Source organism: Carcharhinus amblyrhynchos, chromosome 14 (assembly GCF_965287045.1).
Source record: "Carcharhinus amblyrhynchos chromosome 14, sCarAmb.v2.hapA, whole genome shotgun sequence".
In the NCBI taxonomy this organism is placed as follows: domain Eukaryota; kingdom Metazoa; phylum Chordata; class Chondrichthyes; order Carcharhiniformes; family Carcharhinidae; genus Carcharhinus; species Carcharhinus amblyrhynchos.
Genome location: NC_137337.1, coordinates 77,896,107 through 77,918,606, shown reverse-complemented (window position 1 = coordinate 77,918,606; position 22,500 = coordinate 77,896,107). Strand labels below are relative to the sequence as shown.

General features: G+C 41.6%; 1 protein-coding gene across 3 annotated transcripts in view; it reads left to right on the top strand.

Annotated features, from left to right (window-relative positions):
• cdin1 (CDAN1 interacting nuclease 1) overlaps positions 1 to 22,500 on the top strand; it is a 134,366-nt gene that overhangs the window by 36,133 nt on the left and 75,733 nt on the right. For all 3 annotated transcript variants that reach the window (XM_080203159.1, XM_080203161.1, XM_080203160.1), the window contains one exon: positions 2,027 to 2,099. In XM_080203159.1, coding sequence (XP_080059285.1) covers positions 2,027 to 2,099 — 73 coding nt within the window. The remainder of the gene's footprint in view (positions 1 to 2,026; positions 2,100 to 22,500) is intronic.

Below are 22,500 nucleotides of genomic sequence, written 5' to 3'. Positions count from 1 at the left end.
TTACTGGTACAATATAAAATAAATACAAATGCATGGTAGTTTTTTTAAGCTGTCATTTCCTTAGGTTTGCCTTCCAATTTGATATGAAACAAACTTACGTGAATGGACACTTTGCTACATATTTTGGGAAACCATACCATCAAATTGCTAAATAGGTGCTGTGTTTGTAGAATCACAGAATTAAATAGTAAGGTAAAACCTTCTATTTACGTGGCAATCCTGAATAACAATAATTGTGATGTAGCATTGTAAATACTTGCAAAGCTATTTTTAAGTAAATATTGGTAAGGTGGATATTGATGCTCCATATATTGTTAATATAATAATTTATACAGCACAGTGCATCAGCTGTCACAAACGTTGTTTTATCTGTGAAATTATAATTTAAATCACTCTGAGCCTGTATTGTATTAAAAGTCCTGAAAAATATTGAAGTATAATTTTAAAACAAATTATATGCTTCTTAAATGAGTTAGCTGTAAAAATGGGTTCCAGACCTGGGTAATCTATGAAGAATGTTGTTCCTGTTTCACTAATGGACAACACCTTTATTAATAATGAAATGTTTTGAAGTTTTGAAATACCATAAACTATTTTAATACGGTGAAGGATGCAGAATGTATATGGAAATCAATAATTTAATCACACTGACAACATGAACATGATAAATGAGCTACTATGTTGATCCACCATAATTTCACAATATATGCTTTGTTAGCTTTTGCTTTGTAATGCTATGTTATTGCAATACTGCAATGTTAACAATTGGAATCTGGGTACGTCATGACATGCTGCAGAGTTTTCTTTTTTTGCATAATAATTGATTGATAAAAATGTGGAGAGCAAATGATTATTTGAATTAAAATTGGCTTGATGCACTGAGTAACTGTTGCGGGCATCAAATGTTGCAGCAGCAGCGCTTCTCGATGTTACACCAGAAAGGAGGGATGGTTTCACTCACATCTAAGGTCTCTTGTGCATTGCTGCAGTCAGCAAATGAACAATTGCCTTTCAGTTACTATGAGACTTTAATGGTCTATGAACAGCCTGGAAACCCTGACAATTCAGCTAATGTGCAAAAGGGAGTTTACCTCAGACTGGCAAATGATGCAGAGTTTAGAAAAACAAAATGAAGCCAAGCGGGATTTTAATTTTTTTCCCATTATTTCAGGGGAAAGTATGAGATACTGAATAGAAAACATTTAGCCTCTAGATTGCTACTTCTAAGCCATTTGATTGTCATTTTTATATGCTACTTATCATTTAAATAAGGTACTTGCATGTCACTTGACAGTTAATTGATATAGTGGAGCCCTTTTTATGAGTCAGTATTGTTTCAGTTACTGAAAACCATGAAATTTGATGAGAAACCTCAACAGTTCCTTTATATGTTATTTTGCTCTTTCATTAAGTGCCATCAATGCTGAAAAGACAAATGGGAACTAAAAGTTTTTGCTTAATTTTAATGAACACTTGGCACAGAGATTAAGAACACATTTTGTTAGGTGTATGTATAAAAAAAATTGCAAAAACTGAATATTTTGTTTGGTTACTTTTAGCTGTGGGGTGATAAAATTACACATCCAGTTCATTTTACCCGATTATTTTTAGCAAGATTTTTTTAAAATTCGATATTTCTGTTCTGACTATCTTATCTGGTGTCAGAGTTTGCTTCTAAGGAAGATGGACACATAATTAATCTGAAAATTAAGGAGATGCAAGTACCTGAACTAATAAGGTAGTCCTTATTCAGTCTGGGCTACCTTTGGTAATTTCACCATTTTTCATGTGTCAACTCTGATGCGGGTTACTGAAATAAGCAGCTCTGTGCAACACATTTCCTCAGTACTTGGGGAATTCAAGAGTACCCAAGGATAAAGCTCAAAATGCAGAGCACTGTATAGGTTAATAAGATCTGTTAATTAATATATTCTAATAGGTTACAGTATGTGCTTAAAACCTGTTTGCAAATTCTGCATTTTTAAATTCATTTAACACATCTTTTTTGTCCTTTTTTTGCATAAAGATGGACCTAGCTCCTTCACTGATGGCTAGAATTGTGCTTGAAAAATTCCTGCAGGACCATGACCAGGTCACACGTAAGTAACTCTTATCACTCTCGTGTCAAGGTTGAATAATATGGTTAACTGTTTTAACTACTTGAACAACTTACAGGTTTTCAATATAGAGTTATATGCTATAGTTGCAAAAATAACTTCTATATCATTTAGAAAACAGAAGTAATCGGATGCTCAAATTTCATAATACTTTTTGCATATCTTGATCATGTTATTTTGGTAGAGGTGCAGAATACAGTTTCCAAAGGGTTAATAAGGATCAAATGTACAGCATGTCCTAATGAAGTAGAAGGTAGCAGCTAGTTAGTGACCATTAAGGTGACCAGCCGCTAATAAATTTACTTCATTTTATCTGGAAAAATCCATTTTAAATTGTGGTTTTCCCAATTTCCAGGCATTGTTTCTTTTCATAGAAACAATAGCTGCAACTTGTCCGTACGCCAAAGGTGATCAAATAGCTCAAGGGAATTGCCTTAGGTTAAAAATCAAAATGGTGCACACACTGGCATGTTCCAACCTAACTTACAGCAGGCAACATACCTGCTAAGAAAAGCCAGCAAGGGCCACTACATCCTAATGCAAGCGAAGCATTGTGCAGTCCTTGGTGTCCGAGAAGAGGAGGGGGAAAGAAAAACGTGAGGGCTAGGCGTTACAAGAGATGCGAGCTTAAATTAATTTGCTGCTGAAAAAATACATTTTGTTATTTTCCCTGTGTCAACTGCATGATTAAAACTGGCTGTTAAGTGAGCTCTGGGGACATGCTCGTAAAAGATTTATGAGTAATATTCAATGTGATATTCAAAGTGAGTCATGAATATCAGGGTAATTGCTCTCAGTGCTGGCTCTTTTACTGGGCAGGAGTTTGTCAACTGCCCCATAAATATTTGCCTAGTCTCGTGTAAAAAGAGAATTTCATATTCTGCCTTTTTTATCACTGTGTAATGTTTACCTTTCCTGCTTGACAATGGGAGTATGAATATGAAGCACTGGACTGCATTCCCTGCATAAACTCTGTTCATCATTTTAATAGTAAAGGACAGGATATGCTTAGATATTGTTCAATAGTGCAAAACAGTTTGCGTGGTGGTCATAGATTTTTATCTAAAATTGCCTTGGTAAATTTAAGATTAGTGGTGTGGTAATGGTGTGAAAGGTTCATCTGAATGAATTAAACACCCTGTCTCCACCACCCTCCCTTGCCCTCCCCATCCAAATTTAATATAATTTCAATGGGCATATCTTCTGAGGTAACCTGCAGTGATGCTTTTTGAGCAAATCACATGATGTCAGAATCGTATGGTTTCGATTTAATCAAGAGAGAGATTAAAGTGGATGTGTGTTATTTTCAACTTCGCCGCAGCTCCGCCATTTGTCAAAGTCAACCTTCTGATTGCTTTGGACCTACTGCTATCCCATACTTGTCAAAATAGTAGTCAGCACGGACGGAGGCAGGTAACCTTACAGCTGATGCCGAGCAGAATCTACCCTGGCACTTGAAGTGTTTTTTTTTAAATGTTGTTATTAAAACACAAGTTTAAATGAAACATCAGTTACTTAATTGAAAAACAAGGTTTTTGAAAATATTTGTGATGCGTTAGCAAGGCAATATGTAATTTGGTACAAATTAAAGCTGTTTCTTAAAATTGACCATTGTAAAATATACATTTTGTTAAAAAGTAAAATATTATCTACATTTATTGCTTTGCCTCTTAAACTAAATTCTCTCCTTTATAATAATGGTCCAAGTTTAAGTTTTGATCTGCTTAGAATTAATTTCCAAAAATGCCACGGTGGGATGATAGGCAATGAAATTGCCATATCACATTAAACTATTTGCTGTTTGCTAAAAGAATTAAGCTCCTTTTAATATCTCTCTGGAAATGCTAGAAAAGGCTGCAGGCTAGAGTGACTTGTATTCTGACACACTCTTCCCCTTCACAGCAGCGACCTGGCTGGCCTTTGGCAATGAAATTCAATGCACATGGCTCCGCAGTCAAATCATCAAATTTCCCTGTGTGTATATTAGAGTTTTGTAATGTGTTTCCATTATGAAACAATGCTGGGATAATTGTCTTTGGTGGCAATTAGCTAACAGGTTTGTTCAGTGCTATTGGCAGGAGCATCCATCATCCCTTCCCTGACCACACTTATTTCATCTGCTGCAGACTGCAGAGATCAATAGAATTCTATGTAGGGGAAATCGTCCCCACTTTAATGGGCTGCAACACTGTCCTTTCCATGTATTATTATTTTTCTCTTTGTTTTGTCAAGTAATTGTCACCTTAGCGATAGCACGACGTGTGTGTTGTTACAGAGAACCCCATATAAAACCTGGTGCCTCTAAGAAATGTTGCTGTGGATACAGTGCGCAGCCTTTAGTTTAGAAAATTATATTTTGTTTTCTTAATGTGAGAATGAATCAATACATTATAAGTGACTTAGAGTATTGATATTTTGCATAGTGATGTGAATATGACATGAGCTGGCTTTATGTTGACAGTCTCAGTGGTTTTGAAGGATGGAATTGGGTGAGGTGCAAATTAATGCATGTATGATATAATGGTGCAGTTCCAACTGCGTGTGGTGCTTCTTCCTGTCAGTCATGAAGTTTGAGATCTGGAGTAAATACATGCATTGGATTTTTGATTCATATATCCTTTTATTTAAAATCTGATACAAAATGAAGCTGGTCACTAAAAAAGCAGAAAGAAAACAGATGATATCATATTTAAAAGCTCTTTAAAATTAGTCACTATAATGAAATGAATGTCAACATCAAGTAAATATTGAGTGAGTTGGTGCTGATAATGCTGAACAGATACTTCATGCGTGACATACATGAAGCAATGTGAAGGTCATGTTATCTGGAACAGAGAAGAGGGATGATATTTCAATATGGAATAGATGGAATATTTTAACTTGAATCCCTCTAAGGATGTTTGCTAGTTTATGATAAAATTCTTGGTGGCCTACTCGTGTATTTTAACATGCAGCAAATCATACAAGCTCAAATTACAATTTTCAGTCTTGGGAGGAGAATGAAGACCTCCTGCTTTTCCCATAACTGTTCCCTATATTTGGTAGACATCCAAAAAAAAGGAATTGTTAGAGAACTGGAAAGTGTGCATTCTATTTGGAAAACACATTCTCATTGGTTCTTGTTGCAGAATTGATATTTGCACCTATAGCACAAATATGCTGATTATAAAACTCCATGCCAGTCATTTCAGAATGGATTCTATTATATGTGGAAGATAAAATCAACAATTGGATTTCAAATATCACTGACCTGTTCCAAAGGAAGACGTTCTTAACTTGGATTACATTGCACTAGTAAATTAAAATATTTCCTTTGTGCAAATGGGTATTTAATCAAATGGATAGGGCAACTCACTCAGTTAGAATATAATCTTTTTACATCTGGGACCTGGCTCAAATCCATCCACAAAGGATCTGATAAAGTGTCTGCTATTAGACAACTGTTAAGCCAAATGAGTTTGGCAGACTCAACCAGTTCGCAGTAAACATGATCCACATGCTACAGTCCAGTAGCAATTGAGCAGTCTTGCTGAGGGAGGCCAGATGGATGGATGGTATATGAAACAAAAATTTCATTTGGGCTGACTCATGGCTTGTTAAAAGGAAACTACAGATGTCATAAATGATTATACTATTGCACTTTATAGTGCCATTCTGTCATTCTGTGCTCTCGTGTTTTATGTTTTAACGCAGCTGGTAAGAAGCAACCTGGGAATAGACATTTTACCTAGAAATTTCCTTTGCAGTGACATCATGAGGTTCTGCTCCAATGACATAATGAATGGACAGCTGAATTCACTAAGGAAAGTGTAGGCAATAAACAGCACCATTTCAGTGCAGATGCATACTATTTTTGTGTCTCTGTATTTGAGAACAATATGTGCACTAACCAAATAGTCAAATTGTATATGTGAAGATTTGGTATTTTAAATTGTTGCACAGTTAAATTACCAGTTGCATCCATGGTTTATAAAGGTATTTTTGCAAACCTTCAGAATGACTTTTTTCCAGTACATTTATTAAATATCTTGAGTTTTAGGTACCTTTGGTCGGATAGGGTCCACAGATGACCCTTTTTTTTTAAATAAAAGGATTACTGCTTAGATAAGCCGATGGGAACATAATTAAATTGTCATTTAAGTGCATCCTGCTGTAATGAAGAGCTTTTAAGTATAATCTATATCTGTTATTTTGACTTTTCTTAGCATCCTGCTGTGTATTAAAATGAGTTTTTTAACAAATATCAGATTTGAAACTTCACTGCTTGCTGTATGTACGTCTTTAGTTCCAATCCTATACAACTTCTCCAGATAGCTGTGCTTCCAATTCCAGCAACATGCCAGCGCTAAATGCCATAGTTTGAACTTGTCGATTTTCTGCTCTGCATTTGGTAAACAATTGTTTCTACTGTTTTAAACTAGGCACAAGTGCCTTTAAGTTGAACTAAATTTTATAATCCACACCAACCTAAATTTGATATTGCTGTAACCCTAAAGAAGCTGAAAACAAATGAAATAATTCATGTTCAACCTACAGGTTGACATAGATATTTATGCCAGAATAATGTTGTTTCAATACAATTTTAATGAGATGAATGGTTTATGTAGGTTGTTTTCCTTTTTTGGGCTTTCTACAAATGCATGGGGTTTTCTTAAATGATACATTGCAGAGATATGAAGGCGTCTGTCCATTGGTATGCTGCACTGTTATTTATGTTTCCCTTTACGTTATGTGTGATCATCGAACTAGCATACCAAGTATCAGAATTCCATCAAAACCAGGGATCGAAAAGTAAGAATAAAATGAAGTTATGCTTGAGCAGAGCCGGGGTGGAGAGGGGACTGGGCCCACAATGTATTTCTGTAATATTTGCATTATATGATAAAATTCAGAATAAACCAACTCAAATCTCCATGCTGACATCAGATTCCTTGATTGGGTGCCATCAACTCTCAATGCCCCGTGTGTCAGAGAATTGTAGGAAGATTAAAGCACAGAAGGAGGCCACTTAGTCCATCAAGTTTGTGCCAGTTAAACAAACAAGCCACCCAGCCTAATCCTGCTTTCCAGCATTTGGTCACAGCACTTCAGGTGCATATCCAGACACCTTTTAAATGAGAAATGAGTTTTTAATCAGTGTGGGAACCAAGGGTTATGGGAATACGGTGGGAAAGTGGAGTTGAGGATTATCATATCCGATCAGTTTTGATCTCAGTGAATGACAGGGCAGACTCGATGGGCTGAATGACCACTTTTGGTTTATGCCTCTACCACTCTGTTCAGGCAGTGAGCTCCAGACCCCAACAACCTTCTGGGTGAAACAATGTTTTCTCTATTTCTTCTATCAATTACTTTAAATTTATGCCCCCTTGTCATTGACTTTTGTGTTAAAAGGGAAATAGGGCCTTTTTATCCATTCTGTTCAGGTCCCTTACAGTTTTGTACACCATAATCAAATCTCCTCTAAGCCTACTCTACTCCAAAGGGACAAGCCCAGCCTGCCCAATCTTTCCTCATAGCTGCAATTTTCCAGTCCTGGGAACATTCTCATAAATCTCCACTACCGTCTGTAATGCAAATACATCCTTCCTGTCATAAAGTAATCGGAATTGCAAATGGCACTTGAGTTGTGGCCTAACTAATGTTTTATATAGTTCCAGAATAACCTCGTTGCTTTTATATTCTATGGAAGTTCAGTCCAAGGTCCCTCACTACCTCTATACCTCTCCAATTCTTCCCATTTATTGTCATTCCTTTGCCTTGTTAACCTCCTAAATGCATCACCTCACATATTTCAGGGTTGAGTTCCATTTGCCACTTTTCTACCCATCAGCTGAGCCCATTGATATCTTCCAAAAGTATGTAGCTGTCCTTCACACCAGTAACCACATGGTCAATTTTTGAGTTGTCTGCAAACTTCTTAATTATTCCTCCTTTACTTATGTACAAATCATTAACATATACCATTAAAAATGGGAGACCTAGTACTGAGCTCTGTGTAATTTGACTGGAATCAGCTTCCAGTTGCAAAACATCTGTCAACAATTGCACTTTGGTTCCTGCGACTGAGCCAATCTTATATCCAGCTTGCTGCATTCCCCTGGATCCGATGGGTTTTTACATTTTTAATGGGTCTGCCATGTGGGATCTTATCAAAAACCTAAAAGTTTTGTCACCGCTGTCAAATTCCTTTATGGTCTTACTGCTCACCTACCCCCACTTTTAACCTCCTTCAACCTTACCTTCTTTGATACAACCTTGCTAGCACTGACCTGTTCATTCTTTCTCATTCTCTTTGCTGCACCTTTGGCGGCTGCTCCTTATCTCTCTTGACCCTGCCTCTGGAACTCTATCCCAGAGTCCTGCTGCTTTTACAGAGTCAACTAATTCCTATGTTTCCCACATTTATATTTTCATTTACCTTGTGTAGTGCCTTTAATGTATAAAGAAAATGCCAAGCACTTTAGAAACTCACAACTGAGAGTGAAAGTCAGGAAGGATAGAGGTTGGGAAATAGCATGGACAGATTGGCTGAAAAGATTAATTTTGGGAAGAGTTCTAAAGATGGGAAACAAGGTAGCGATTTGCAGAGAGAAAGACTTGAAAGCGCTGCCATCAGTGGTGAGGCAAATAATACAATACCAGAAATGAAGGAATTGAGCTTTTGGATGTCCTCCTTAAAGGGGAGGAGCTTGCAGACACAATGTAGACAAAGCTTGTGAAAAGATTTATTTGAAAAAAGCAAAGAAAGGCTTGCACTTATCTAGTGTTTTTCATGACCACTGGATTCTCAAATACTCTACAACTAATGAAGTACTTTTGTGAAATATGGCTAACATTATAAAATAGGAAACATGGCAGCCAATTGTGTCCCGCAACCTCTGATCAGAGTTCTGATCAGAACTCCCAGCCACCTGACGAAGGGACAGCCTGTCCCAATAGCTTGCGGCTTTTGCTACAAATAAACCTGTTTGGACTTTAAGCTGGTGTTGTGAGATTTCTTTCTAATAGCAGCAAGACATCCTTACTCCTATACTCAAATCCTCTTGCTATGAAGGCCAGCATGGCATTAGCTTTCCTCACCGCCTGCTGTACTTGCCAACATTCAGCGACTGTTCCACCATGACACCAAGGTCACGTTGCACTTCCCCTTTCCCTAAACCACCATCATTCCGATAATAATGGAATTCTCTTCCTCCAAAGATGGTGGAAGCAGAGTCTTTTAAACAGGAATCTATCTAGTTCCACTTTAACAAGGGAGTGAAAGGTTATCAGTGGTAGGCAGGAATGTGAGTTGAAGTTACAATCAGATCAGCCATGATCCAACTGAATGGTGGAACAGCTCAGCGGGCTGAATGGTCCACTGCTGCTCCTAGTTCGCACATACATTGAGGGGTGGGCACCCAGCAGAGATGAGCAAGAATGGTGGTGAGGGTGTGTTGGACTGGGGGGAACAGGATCGTAAGCAGCAGAAATTTGAGCAGGTATTGGTCTGATGACCTCATCTTCTCTGGAGATCTCCCCACTATACTATCCATTTCGAAATAATCCCTTTCTTTCTTGGACTTCTGTATCTCTGGGATATACCATCCACTGATGTCTGGCTGGAATCCATTTCTTCCAACCCTGCTTTCTATACGGCAAACTATCTATTTCCAACTCTGTAACATTGCCTGATTTTGCTCCGTCTGAACCAATCTGCTGCTGAATTCCTTGTCCGTATCTTTCTGGCCCCTGAATTTGAATGTTGTGATTAATGGACTTTATAAGGCTTGGGTTTTAAACTGTTTCCTTTAATTTGGGGTAAAATTGAATAGTTTGGAGAGGGGGCATATGATCTACTAAATCTGCTTGGAGATAAGCGCATGTGACCTATTATTAAATTTCTCCAAAATAAGCCATGTGACCTGGTTGTCATGGTGATGGGCTCAGGTCAAAGCTTATTGACAGTAAGATGCAATTTTTAGCACATGGGCACTAAGGAGGCAGCTGTACCTGTTACATACAGAGTCAGACAGGTTTGAGGGAAGAAGACCCACAACATGTGTTGTTCTGCAAAGGCGGAGTAAAGGGCCGAATTCAGTGAACCATCAAGCTGAGTGTTGGTGAGAGCAGATTCGCGATTCAAAGAAATGAGGTTCGTAAAGAGTTAAAGACCACAGAGTCACTGGAGGGTGCCTTGCTACTGGAAATCCATTTTATTATGGATTTTATTAAAGGACTGAGCGAAAAGGACTTTGCTTAAAAAGACACTGGAAGATTGACCCTGGTGGGGCAAGGAAAAGAAATCATGTTGACACTGTGAAGCACTATGGACTCTAAACTCTGCTGAGGGATGGAGTTTCGGTTGTGTTAAGAAATTAGTGAGGAATATCATTTCTGTAGTTTAGTATGTTCGTTGTCTACTAAGTCATGTTCAGGTTGTGTTGATTTTAGTGTGTTAATGTGAAATCTTGTCTTGTAATCCTTTGAGTTGGCCATTGGGAAATTCTCTTTTTTTGAGTTATTTGTTTTTATGGGGATTATAACAAATATTTGAATGCACTCTTGGCCATCCTCCAGTTCCACACCACTGTAAAACTGATGTCATCCAAAACTGCTGACCCCATGCTTATTCCAGCTAACCCATCACCTCTGTGCTGACTGATCTAAATGGGTTACCGTTCAAACAGTACCTTCATTTCAAAATTCTCATCCTTGTTTTCAAATACCTCCATGTCATTTCCTTTTTCTAATCTCCACAATCCTCTTGAGATACCTGACATCTTGTGAATCCCCAATTTTAATTGCACCACCATCAGCAGCAGTGCTTTCAGCTGCCTAGACTTTAATCTTTGTAACTCCCTCCCTGTCTCTCGTTCCTCCTTTACAATGCTCTTTTAAATCTTTCTTGGCAAAAGTTTTTGACCATCTACCCTGACGTAGTATTTGGTGGCTTGGTGTCACATTTTGCATCATAATTCTCCTATGAAGGGTCTTGGTATGCTATATAATGTCATAGGTGCTATACAATGGCAGATAAGCTGAGCTGGGTGGAGTCAAGTGATATTACGGAGGTGGAAGTGGTGGGGGGGAAGCATTGTGAAAGAAATATATTTCTGCCAGACAAATACGGGTTTTGTTATTGACTTTATTCTAGTTCCCCAGTTTCCCTGCCTCTTTCATAACTGTGCTGATAAGGATACTTTGCACATAAGAATATCCTTTTTCCTCAGTCAAGAAATCCCTCCTGCAGTGGTTGACAGAAACTTGGACCAAGACTGTTTTATTTCCTGTGCTTTTGTCTTCCCTCCTTCACCCTCTCAGAATCATGATAGTGTCAAACTTGTCTTCATCTTGGAAATAGACTAGCTTCTGCATCCGCCAGTTCTTATTCCACAGCTTCATCAATACAGTCCCACCACCAAAAACCATACCCCCTTTCCTCAGCATTTCAAAGGGACTGTTTCTCACCCTCTTCTCCCACTCCACCACTTTTGTGACACCTCCGTTTACTCTTCCACCATCCCTTCTCCGATCATCTTCCATGTAAGCAGAAGTGGTGCAATGCCTACCTAGTAACTAGCTTCTGTTTAGGGTCCCAAGCATTACTTTTGTGCACTCTGCAGCCTGGAGTACCAGATTTGCAGACTCAGTGGTCACTTTGCTGAACATCTATGCTATGCCCTTTGTTGAGTCCTTGAGCTCCATGTCACTTGCACTTTCAAACGTCTGTTCTCCTTTCTGTCCCCTCCCCCTCTCCCCCACCCCTTCTGTGGGCCCTTCTGTCTTTGTTTCCTATAGGTTCATATTTAAGAACAGTATCTCAACTTTCTAAGCACTTTGCAGGCTTCAGGTCTTAGCATTGACTTGCAGCAGTTTTGGACATTAAGAAGGATTCCAATGTTTGACAGTGGTCACTGGCAATGAGGGATATTTATGCCAGTGTTTTCAGAGAGGGAGAAATTGAGTTGGCACTTAAAATAGGGTCTCTGTCTCTCTGCCCCCCTGCCCAATCCCCCCAATTTCTTGCCTTTTTGCAACACAGCTAGCGTAGAAGTAGTAGTTGGTTGTTATGTCCCTTGAGCCCACGACTGAACAAAGTTACTTGGTTAGCAAAAATCTATCAAGCTCAGATTTAAAATTGACAGTTGGTCCAACAGGAGGATTGCCATCTTTGTTCTATTTTTCTGTATTTCACGTATATCTTTTAATTTTCCCATGATATCCCATTTTGTCATCTTTTATTCTTCTGTCATTTAATTATCACAGTTCTTTCCTTGCTATTCTTTCACGTCCCCCCTCCTCCTGTTTCTTTTTAAATGCTGTTCATCAGTGAATCCTAGAGCCATTACAGCACAGGAGGAAGTCGCTCAGGCCATTGATTCCTTGCCAGGTCTCTAGAGCAATCCACTCAGTCCCATTACCCAACTCTGTCTTCATTGCTCTGCAAGTTTATTTCCCTAAGTACCTATCCAATTTACTGTTGAAACCATTGGACATTTCCACTTCTACTACCCTCGCAACAGTGAGTTCCAAGTTATTATCACTTGCTGCATAAAAAAAGTTCTGCCTCACATTCCGCTTTTAAGCTCTTGCTTAAAACTTTAAATTTGTGCCCCTTAGACCTTGTATCATCAACTTATGGGAACAGTCTTTCTTTTCCAACCTTGCATAAACCTGTCCATAATCTTGTACACTTCTGTCAAATTTCTTTTGCTTCAAGGAGAACAATTCCAGCTTTTCCGACGCTAACCTTGAAGTTGAAATCCCTCATCGTTGGCTCCATTCTGGTAAATACCCTTTGCACCCTCTCAAGACACTCTCATCCTTACTGAAGTGTGGCGATCAGAACCAGGTGGAGCCCTCCAGTTGGGCCTAACTAGAACTTTCTGAAAGTTGATCATAATTTCCCTGCTTTTGTATTCAATACCTCTAGTTATGAAGTCCAAGGTCCCATATGCTTTGCTGTCTCAAAATTTCCTGCTGACTTCAAAGATGCATGAACATGCAGAAGAGGCCCTTCGTGCCATCAGGTCTGCACTGACACACCTGAATGCCCACCTAATCCCATCTATCAGCACTTTGCTCATAGCCTTGAATGTTATGAGATGCCTAGTACTCATCCAGGTACTTGTTAAAGGATGTGAGGCATCCCGCCTCCACCACCCTCCTAGGCAGCTCATTCCAGACCATTACCACTGAAGGAACCCTAAGGTTCCTCTGTCACTCATTAAAACTGTCATTAAGTCCACATTCCATCTCCCTGTCCCTTTTGCCAAAGTGGATCAGCTCACATTTTTCTGTATTATACCTGCCACTTGTCTGCACGTTCCACTAGCCTACTTGTATCTTGTTGGAGTCGGTTGGTATCATTCTCTGCCCACCAACTGCGTGTTACTGCCCGTTTTTCAGAAGAGGGGAGGAAGATTTTGGAAACAGCACGAATTGATGAAGTGGAAGGGTAATCTCGCAGGAGACATGCCCGGGCATCGAGGGAAGCAGTTGCGAGGGGACTCTGGCTGCATTCAACAGAAAAAGTAGTGAGAGCATAGTCAGTGAGGGAAAGAAAATGGTGGGCCAATTTGGAGAGACGGGGCCATTCAATGATCAATCAGAGCTGGATATTATCGACAGAGCGTTTTCATTCATACTTAAAAGCCAATAAGGTAGTTGAGGATTTTGTGGTAGCGGCCTTCCTGAGCAACAAAGAGAATAAGACATTCTCTGCGGCTAAAAGGTCTGGTGCAGCCAGAAAAGCTCACAGAAAAAGCCCGTGCAGATTTGTGTGAGGAGTTGGGACCTCAGCCTCTCAAAGCAGAACATTTCTGATTTTATAAAAGGGTATGGCTGGAAGGACAGTCTGTGGCCATTTTAAAATGATTGGCAGAGCATTGTAAATTTGTTAGGTTTCTTCAAGAAGCTTTATGGCACCGTTTAGTTTGTGACCTCCATAACAAAGCTATCCAATGCAAACTTTGAACAAAAATGGTTTTAGACTTCAAAGTAGCCTTTGAAATTGGTAGCAGTGTTGGCCGCCAGTGAAGCAACACAGTTGAGTGTCAGTGCCTGAGCTCTCAAATTAGCCAAAGTGCAGCAGTCCACAGTGCCAACCGCAGAATGCCACCGATGTGGCAAGTCTGGCCACAACAAATCAACATTTTAGACTCGTGAAGCCCAATGCCACAGATGTAAGTGGGTGAGGTATATTGCCCAAAATTGTAGGGTGCAACTTAAAGAGGAAAAGGGGAGTTGGAGAGAGACAAACCTGAAGACAGGGTACAAGGAACATGCCACCAGCAAGAAAGGGAACAGGGAGTCAACTGAATCTGCAAAAGAAGCAGAAGAACCTAAATCTGCAGAATTTCGACTAAATATCTTGTCCGAGGAGGAGCTGATCGGTTGCGGCGCCTACTCAAGAGAAGAGGGGAAGACAATTAAGATGGAGGTGGATAGGAAGCAATGGTGTCATTGGTCCCTGACCAGGGACCAGGTAAATTAAAAGCACTGCCATTGAAGTCTGCTAAGGTTACTATATGTACCTACACGGGACAAGTAGTGCTACTGAAAGGATGTGTATGGTGAAGGTACAGCTAAGGGAGCAGTATGCGAAGTTACTATTGTACATGGTCAAGGTCGACTACCCTGCTTTGTTTGGATGTTACTGGGCGTAGGGGATAGGCTGGTGGACTCGAGAATGAGTTTGCAGGATGTCCTAGATCAGTATAAGGTTATGTTCAAGGTGAAATGAAAGCGGTTGAAAATAAAATTTGGTTGAAGCATGAAACCTGTTCAGCAAATCTGACGGTGCGTCCAGTACTGTGTGCCATGTGGCCAAAAGTGGAGGCAGAACTAGAAAGTGGGGACAATGGAACCAGTAACCACCAACAAATAGGCCACCCCATTTGTTCCAATTTTGTAAACGGATGGTAAGGTTAGAATCTGTGGGGGCTTCAAGGCCACCGTCAACCCAGCCCTGTGTGCAAATCAAATCTCCTCTCCTTGAGGACCTGTTCAGTGAATTAGCAGGAAGGAAAAAAATTTCATAGATTGACCTGTCATGGGCTTATCTTCAAATGAGTGTCGGAACCACCCCTGACATTGTAACTCATTGGTGACTTTTCCGCTATAAGTGTCTTTTGATCAGGTATTAAGTGGACTACTGGGAGTCCAGTGTTACGTGTATGATATTTTGGTGATGAGCTCCACCAAAAAGGAACATTAAAAAGTTTATTTATTAGTCACAATTAAGACTTACATTAACAGTGCAATAGAATTACTGTGAAAATCCTCTAGTCGCCACACTCTGGCGCCTGTTCGGGCACATGACGGAAAATTTAGCATGGCCAATGCAGCTAAGTAACATGTCTTTCAGACTGTGGGAGGAAACCATAGCACTTGGAGGAAACACATGCAGACACGGGGGGAGCGTGCAAACTCTGCGCAGACAGTGACCCAAGCTGGGAATTGAACCCGGGTCCCTGGCACTATGAGGCAGTTGTGCTAACCACCGTGCCACCCTTGAAAAGATCCTTAGAAGGCTGCAGAAGCAAAGTCTGCAAGTGAAGAAAGAAAAATATGAATTCTTTAAAGATTCGATCGAATATCTAGGCCATGCCATCGAGAGGGAAGCTCCACACAAGGCACCAAAAAAAAGGATGCTATTATACAAAGAACAAAGAACAACCCAGCACGGGAAACAGGCCTTTCGGCCCAACAAGCCCGCGCCGCTGCATCACCCTACACCTATTCTACCCTGCGTATCTACAAATAGAACCCCTGACTTAGCCAGATTCAGGGGAGAATAGTGTCAATTTGGTAAAACCAGTCAGCCTAAGAGCACATCTTTGGGGTGTGGGAGGAAACCGGAGCGCCCGGAGGAAACCCACGCATCCACAGGGAGAATGCACAAACTCCCACAGACACAGGCCCAAATCCATGTATCTGCACAGCTAGCAGTGCTAGTCACCGAGCTGTTGCGGCGCCCGTCTACCGGTCCAGGATCAAGCACACACACCGACACGAAGTACTAGGCCACTCCCGGAACCTCCAAGAGCAGCCCATGCATGACCCACCGTGTGCGTGCCCCTCGCTTGACAACGAGGTGGACCTCCACCTGCGGAATAAAAAGACAAAAACGTTAATCACAAGCCTGCCTTTCCGGTGTCTCCCGAGGTTCTAACCCTTATTCAATAACCCCTACCATAACCCTCCATCCTCGTTTCACTCATGTGCCTATCTAACTGAACCTTAAACGAGTCCAACGTTCCCGCCTCCACCACCCTACTCGGTAGCGCGTTCCATACCCCCACAACTCTCTGCGTAAAGAACCTTCCTCTCATATCCAAATTATACCTCTCCCCCCTCACCCTTAAATCATGTCCTCTTGTATTTGTAACCAATCTAGGGAGCAGTCTCTCACTATTGACTCTGTCTATTCCCTTCAGTATCTTATATACCTCTATCATGTCCCCCCTCAATCTCTGTCTTTCCAAGGAGAACAGTCCCAGTTTCTCCAACCTTTCCTCGTAACCCAGCCCCTCCATGCCAGGCAACATCCTGGTAAACCTCCTCTGCATCCTTTCCAGAGACTCCACGTCCTTCCGGTAGTAAGGTGACCAGAACTGGACACAGTACTCCAAATGCGGTCTAACCAACGTTCTATACAACTGAAGCATTAGATGGCAGCTTTTAAACTCTATACCCCTTCCTATAAAGGCTAGCATTCCATAAGCCTTCCTGACAACATTCTCCACTTGTGTCGCAACCTTCATGGATTTATGAACCTGCACTCCCAGGTCCCTCTGTGTTTCTATACTCCTAATTTGTCTACCTTTAATCACATAGCTCCTGTCTACATTATTCCTTCCAAAATGCATCACCTCGCATTTGTCAGGATTAAATTCCATCTGCCACCTGTCTGCCCAATGCACCAACCTATCTATATCCTGTTGTATCACCTCACAATCCACTTCGGTACCCGCCAACCCTGCCATCTTGGTGTCATCAGCAAACTTGCTGATCACACCACCTACGCTCTCTTCCAAGTCATTTATGTAGACTACAAAGAGGAGAGGTCCCAGTACTGAGCCCTGTGGCACACCACTGGTCACTGGCCTCCAGCCGGACAAAGTCCCCTCCACAACTACCCTCTGTCTCCTATTACCCAGCCAGTTCTCGATTCACCTAGCTACCTGACCTTGTATCCCATGCGCCTTAACCTTTTCTACCAGCCTACCATGAGGGACTTTGTCAAACGCCTTACTGAAATCCATATAGATGACATCAACGGCTCACCCATCGTCAACCATTTTTGTCACCTCCTCAAAGAATTCCACCAGATTCGTAAGGCAAGACCTCCCTCTAACAAAGCCATGTTGCGTATCCCCAATCAGACCGCAACACTCCAAATGCTCATACATCCTACCCCTAAGTACTTTTTCCATTAATTTCCCTACCACCGATGTCAAACTCACCGGCCTATAATTTCCAGGGTTATCCCTACTACCTTTTTTGAACAGCGGTACCACATTTGCTACCCTCCAGTCTTCTGGGACCTCACCTTTATGAAGGCTGCTAGATCAGAAAAGGTCTATTGTGGGGGATGAGAATGGCCATTCTTCTTACAAAGAACGGTGCTGGAACAAGTGCACCAAGGGCACCCATGATGTGAATGAAGATTGCCTGGAGCTATTTTTGGTGGCGGAATGTAGACTTCCAGATTGAGGAGAAGGCAGGTTCTTGTGAATCATGTGCACTAGTGCAAAAGGTGCTGCCGTTGTCACTCCTTCACCTGTGGGAATGGCCTGAAGCTCCTTGGCAAAGGATCTGCGTAGACTTCACAGTTCCATTGGAAGGGCAAGTGCTATTTGTGGTGGTTGATGCCCACCCCAAGTGCCCAGAAGTAGGAATCATGAAGTTGGTGTCTTCAAAGGGGTCAATAGATCGACTTGGTGAACTGTTTGCTAGATTTGTGAATCCTGAACAAGTGGTGAGCAACAATGGGTCCCAGTTTGTGGCGAAGGAATCTGGGGAGTATCGTGAGCACCAAGGAGGCCGACACATGAGATCGACAGCCCAGCGACAAGTTTGTCCAGATTTTGAAAAAGGCACTGAAAGCTTCCCAAGGGGAGGGTTCCCTTGGTAGGTAACTGTATCTATTCCAGAAGTGTATCATAATACATGCAGTGAACCAGTATTCACCAATGTCATTAATATTTAGTTGCAAACTGAAGATCACTTGTGACCCGCTGCAGCCAGAAGAGGAGGTGCGTGTTAGGAAGGGACCAGAAGAACAAATGGCCCAAAGGAAGGGGAATTCCAAGTCAAGGAGTTTCCAGAAGGGAGAGGCTGTGCTGGCCAGGAATTACACACCAGGAGAGACCTGGGACCTAGCGATGGTGGTGAACCAAATGGGGCAATTGTCATATATAGTGCAGACCAAGGATGAGCTGATCTGGAGGAGAAAAGCAGATCAGCCAGTCGCTGCACTTTGTTAATAGCTGGATATCCTCCAAGATCCTGAAGTGGATTGGGTGGAGCTAGAGGAACCAGTCGAGCAAAGCGTTCCTGAGGCAGGGATGCTCTCACCCGAGAAGGAGACATTGGCAATGCCAATGGAAGACTGAGACCAATCTCAAGAGGAAGGTATAAATGCGTGGCAAGAGCATCCAGGAATTTGAGAAACAATAGCCAAGGAGCAAGGAGACGTTCGTCTAGGAACCATCATCCCCCAGAAAGACTGATTATGTCAATGCAGAAATTAAGTGGAATGTCGTTCATGCTTCCATGTTTCATGTTCCTTTGTATATAGCTTTTGATTTAATATGTTACAATATTTTGTAAATTTGTATACATGTTCTTGGGAAATGTTTGAAACAAGAGGGGAGCGATGTTATGTATGTAGCTGGATGTGTGCCCTGTCAGAGAGTTTTTTTTTCATTCATTCGTGGGACATAGGTGTCACTGGCTGGCCAGCATTTATTGCCCATCCCTAGTTGCCCTTGAGAAGGTGGTGGTGAGCTGCCTTCTTGAATCGCTGCAGTCCATGTGCTGTGGATTGACCCACAATGCTGTTAAGGAGGGAATTCCACGATTTTGACTCAGCAACTGTGAAGAAACGGTGACATATTTCCAAGTCAGGAAGTTGAGTGGCTTGGAGGGAACTTGCAGGTGGTGATGATCCCATTTATCTGCTGTCCTTGTCCTAGATGAAAGTGGTTGTGCGTTTGGAAGGTGCTGTCTAAGGATCTTTGCCGCAGTGCAGCGCTGTTGCTCATGAGCATTGGTGGTGGAGGGATTGAATGTTTGTAGGTGCGATGCCAATCAAACAGGCTGCTTTGTCCTGGATGGTGTCAAGCTTCTTGAGTGTTGTTGGAGCTGCACCCATCCAGGCAAGTGGGGAATATTCCATCACACTCCTGACTTGTGCCTTGCAGATGTGAATAGGTTTGGGAAGTCAGGAGGTAAGTTACTTGCTGCAGTATTCCTAGCCTCTGACCTGCTCATGTAGCCACTGTGTTATGTGGTGAGTCCAGTTGAGTTTCTGGTCAATGGTAGCTCCAAGGATGTTGACAGTAGTGATTCAGTGATGATTACAGCATTGAATGTCAAGGGGCGGTGGTTAGAGTATCTCTTATTGGTGATGGTCATTGCCTGGCATTTGTGTAACTTGTCAGTTGTGTGCCGCTTGTTAGTCCAAGCCTGGATGTTGTCCAGATCTTGTTGCATTTGAACATGGACTGCTTCAGTATCTGAGAAATGCGCATGGTGCTAAACATTGTGCAATCATTGACGAACATCCCCACTTCTGATGTTATGACAGAGGGAAGTTCAATGATGAAGCAGCTGAAGATTGTTGGGCCTAGGACACTGCTCTGAGGGACTTCTAAGAGTGGGCCAGGTGACCTGGGGTACAAGCTCCACCCTGGGTAGAGCTTGTTAGGTCAGTCTTGTGCTGACTGTGCCCCTGTTATGATGTTGAATAAACCATTCCTGTTTGATTTACTTCTACTTAGCTCATGATCTCTTTGTATTGTTTGTGTTTATTTCTGTCTGGCACAAAAGGTAAGAGGGCCAATCCATGGCTTACCAAGGAAATCAGAGAGACTATCCGATCTAAAGAAGAAGCATACAGATTGGCCAAGAAAAGTAATAGGTCTGAGGATTGAGAGCAGTTTAGAATTTAGCAAAGAAGGACTAAGGGCTTGATTAAGGGGAAAATACAGTATGAAAGTAAGCTTGCAGGAAACATAAAGACTGACACTAAAAGCTCCTGTAGATACGTGAAGAGAAGGAGGTTGGTGAAGACAAATATAGGTCCACTACAGACAGAAATAGGGGAATGTATAATAGGGGACAAAGAAATGGCCGAGCAACTGCATACATACTTTGGTTCTGTCTTCGCAAAAGACAACACAAATCAAATGTCAGAAACTTTGGAGAATGCAAGATTTACTGAGAGGGAAGAACTGAGGGAGATCAATATTAGTAGAAAATATTAGGGATTGGAAGCGGATAAATCTCCAGGGCCTGATAATCTACATCCTAGAGTACTTAAGGAAGTGGCTCTAGAAAGAGTGGATGCATTGGTGATCACCTTCCAGGATTCTATAGCCTCTGGAACAGTCCCTGCAGATTGGAGGGTAGAGAATGTCATTCCAGTATTCAAAAAGGGAGGTAGAGAGAAAACAAGGAATTATAGATCAGCAAGCTTAATATCGATAGTGGGGAAAGTTATCATACCTCTTATCAAGGACTTTATAGCAGAGCATTTAGGAAGCAGTGGCAGGATTAGACAGCATGGATTTATGAAGGGCAAATTATGCTAGACAAATCTGTTGGAATTCTTTGAAGATGTAACTAGTTGACAAAGGGGAACCAGTCTATATGGTATATTTGGACTTTCAGAAAGCACTTGACAAAGTCCCACACAAGAGATTATCATGCAAGATTAAAGTCCATGGGATTGGGGGAGGTGTATTGAGATGGATAGATAACTGGTTGGCAGAGACAAAACAAAGAGTAGGAATTAATGGGTACTTTTCAAATTGGCAGGCAGTAACTAGTGGGGTGCCACAGGGATCGGTGCTGGGACCCCAGCTATTCACAATATAAATGATTTGGATGAGGGAACAAAATGTAACATCTCAAAGTTTGCAGATTATACCAAGTTGGGTGGGAGAGTGAACTGTGATGAGGATACAGAGATCCTTCAGAATGATCTGGACAGGTTGGGTGAGTAGGCTAATCAATGGCAGATGCAGTATAATTTGGATAAGTGTGAGATTATTCACTTTGGAAGCAAAAACAATAAGTCAGATTACTACGTGAGTACCTTTAAATTAGGGGAGTGGAGTGTACAGTAGGACCTGGGTGTTCTTGTGCGCCAGTAACTGAAGGTAAGCATGCAGGTGCAGCAGGCGGTAAAGAAGGCAAATGATATGTTGGCCTTCACTGCGAGAGGTTTCAAGTACAGGAGCAAGGATGTGTTGTTGCAATTATACAGGGGCCTTGGTGAGGCCAACAGCTAGAGTATGTGTGCAGTTTTGGCCTCTTTTTCTGAGGAAGGATGTTCTTGCTCTCGAGGGAGTGCAGCAAAGGTTTACCAGATTGATTCTGGGGATGATGGGATTGATGTATGGGGAGAGTTTGACTAGGTTAGGATTGTTTTTGCTGGAGTTTAGATGAATGAGGGAGGATCTCATAGAGAATTATAAAATTCTAGCAGGACTAGACAGGGTAGATGCTGGGAAGATATTCCCAATGTTGGGGGAGTCCAAAACCAGAGGTCACAGTCCGAAGGCTCAGGGTAGACCATTTGGGATGGAGGTGAGAAGATATTTTTTCACCCAAAGAGTGGAATTCACTACTACAGGAAGTAGTTGATGCCAAAATATTAAATTTATTCAAGAGGTGGCTGGATATACCACTTGGGGCAAATGGGATCAAAGTTTATGGGGAAAAACAGGATTAGGCTATTGAGTTGGATGATCAGCCATGATCGTAATGAATGTCAGAGCAGGCTTGAAGGGCCAAATGCTCTTTCTTCCATGTGGCCTATTGGTAGATCTCAAACATAATAATTTCTTGGTAAATTTGCTACATTACTGTGATTGAAGTGTCACGTATTAATCTGTAGCAGAAGAAATTCTAGGCTAGATCTTTTGCTACTTGTGAGCAATGCCACGAGACAGCTCATAGAAGCATAGAAAATAGATGCAAGAGTAGGCTATTTGGCCCTTCGAGCCTACACCACTCAATATGATCATGGCTGATCATGCACTTTCAGTATACCACTCCTGCTTTCTCTCCAAACCTCTTGATCACTTTAGCCGCAAGGGCCACATCCAGCTCCCTCTTGAACATATTTAATGAACTGGCCCAAAACGGTTTCCTGTGGTAC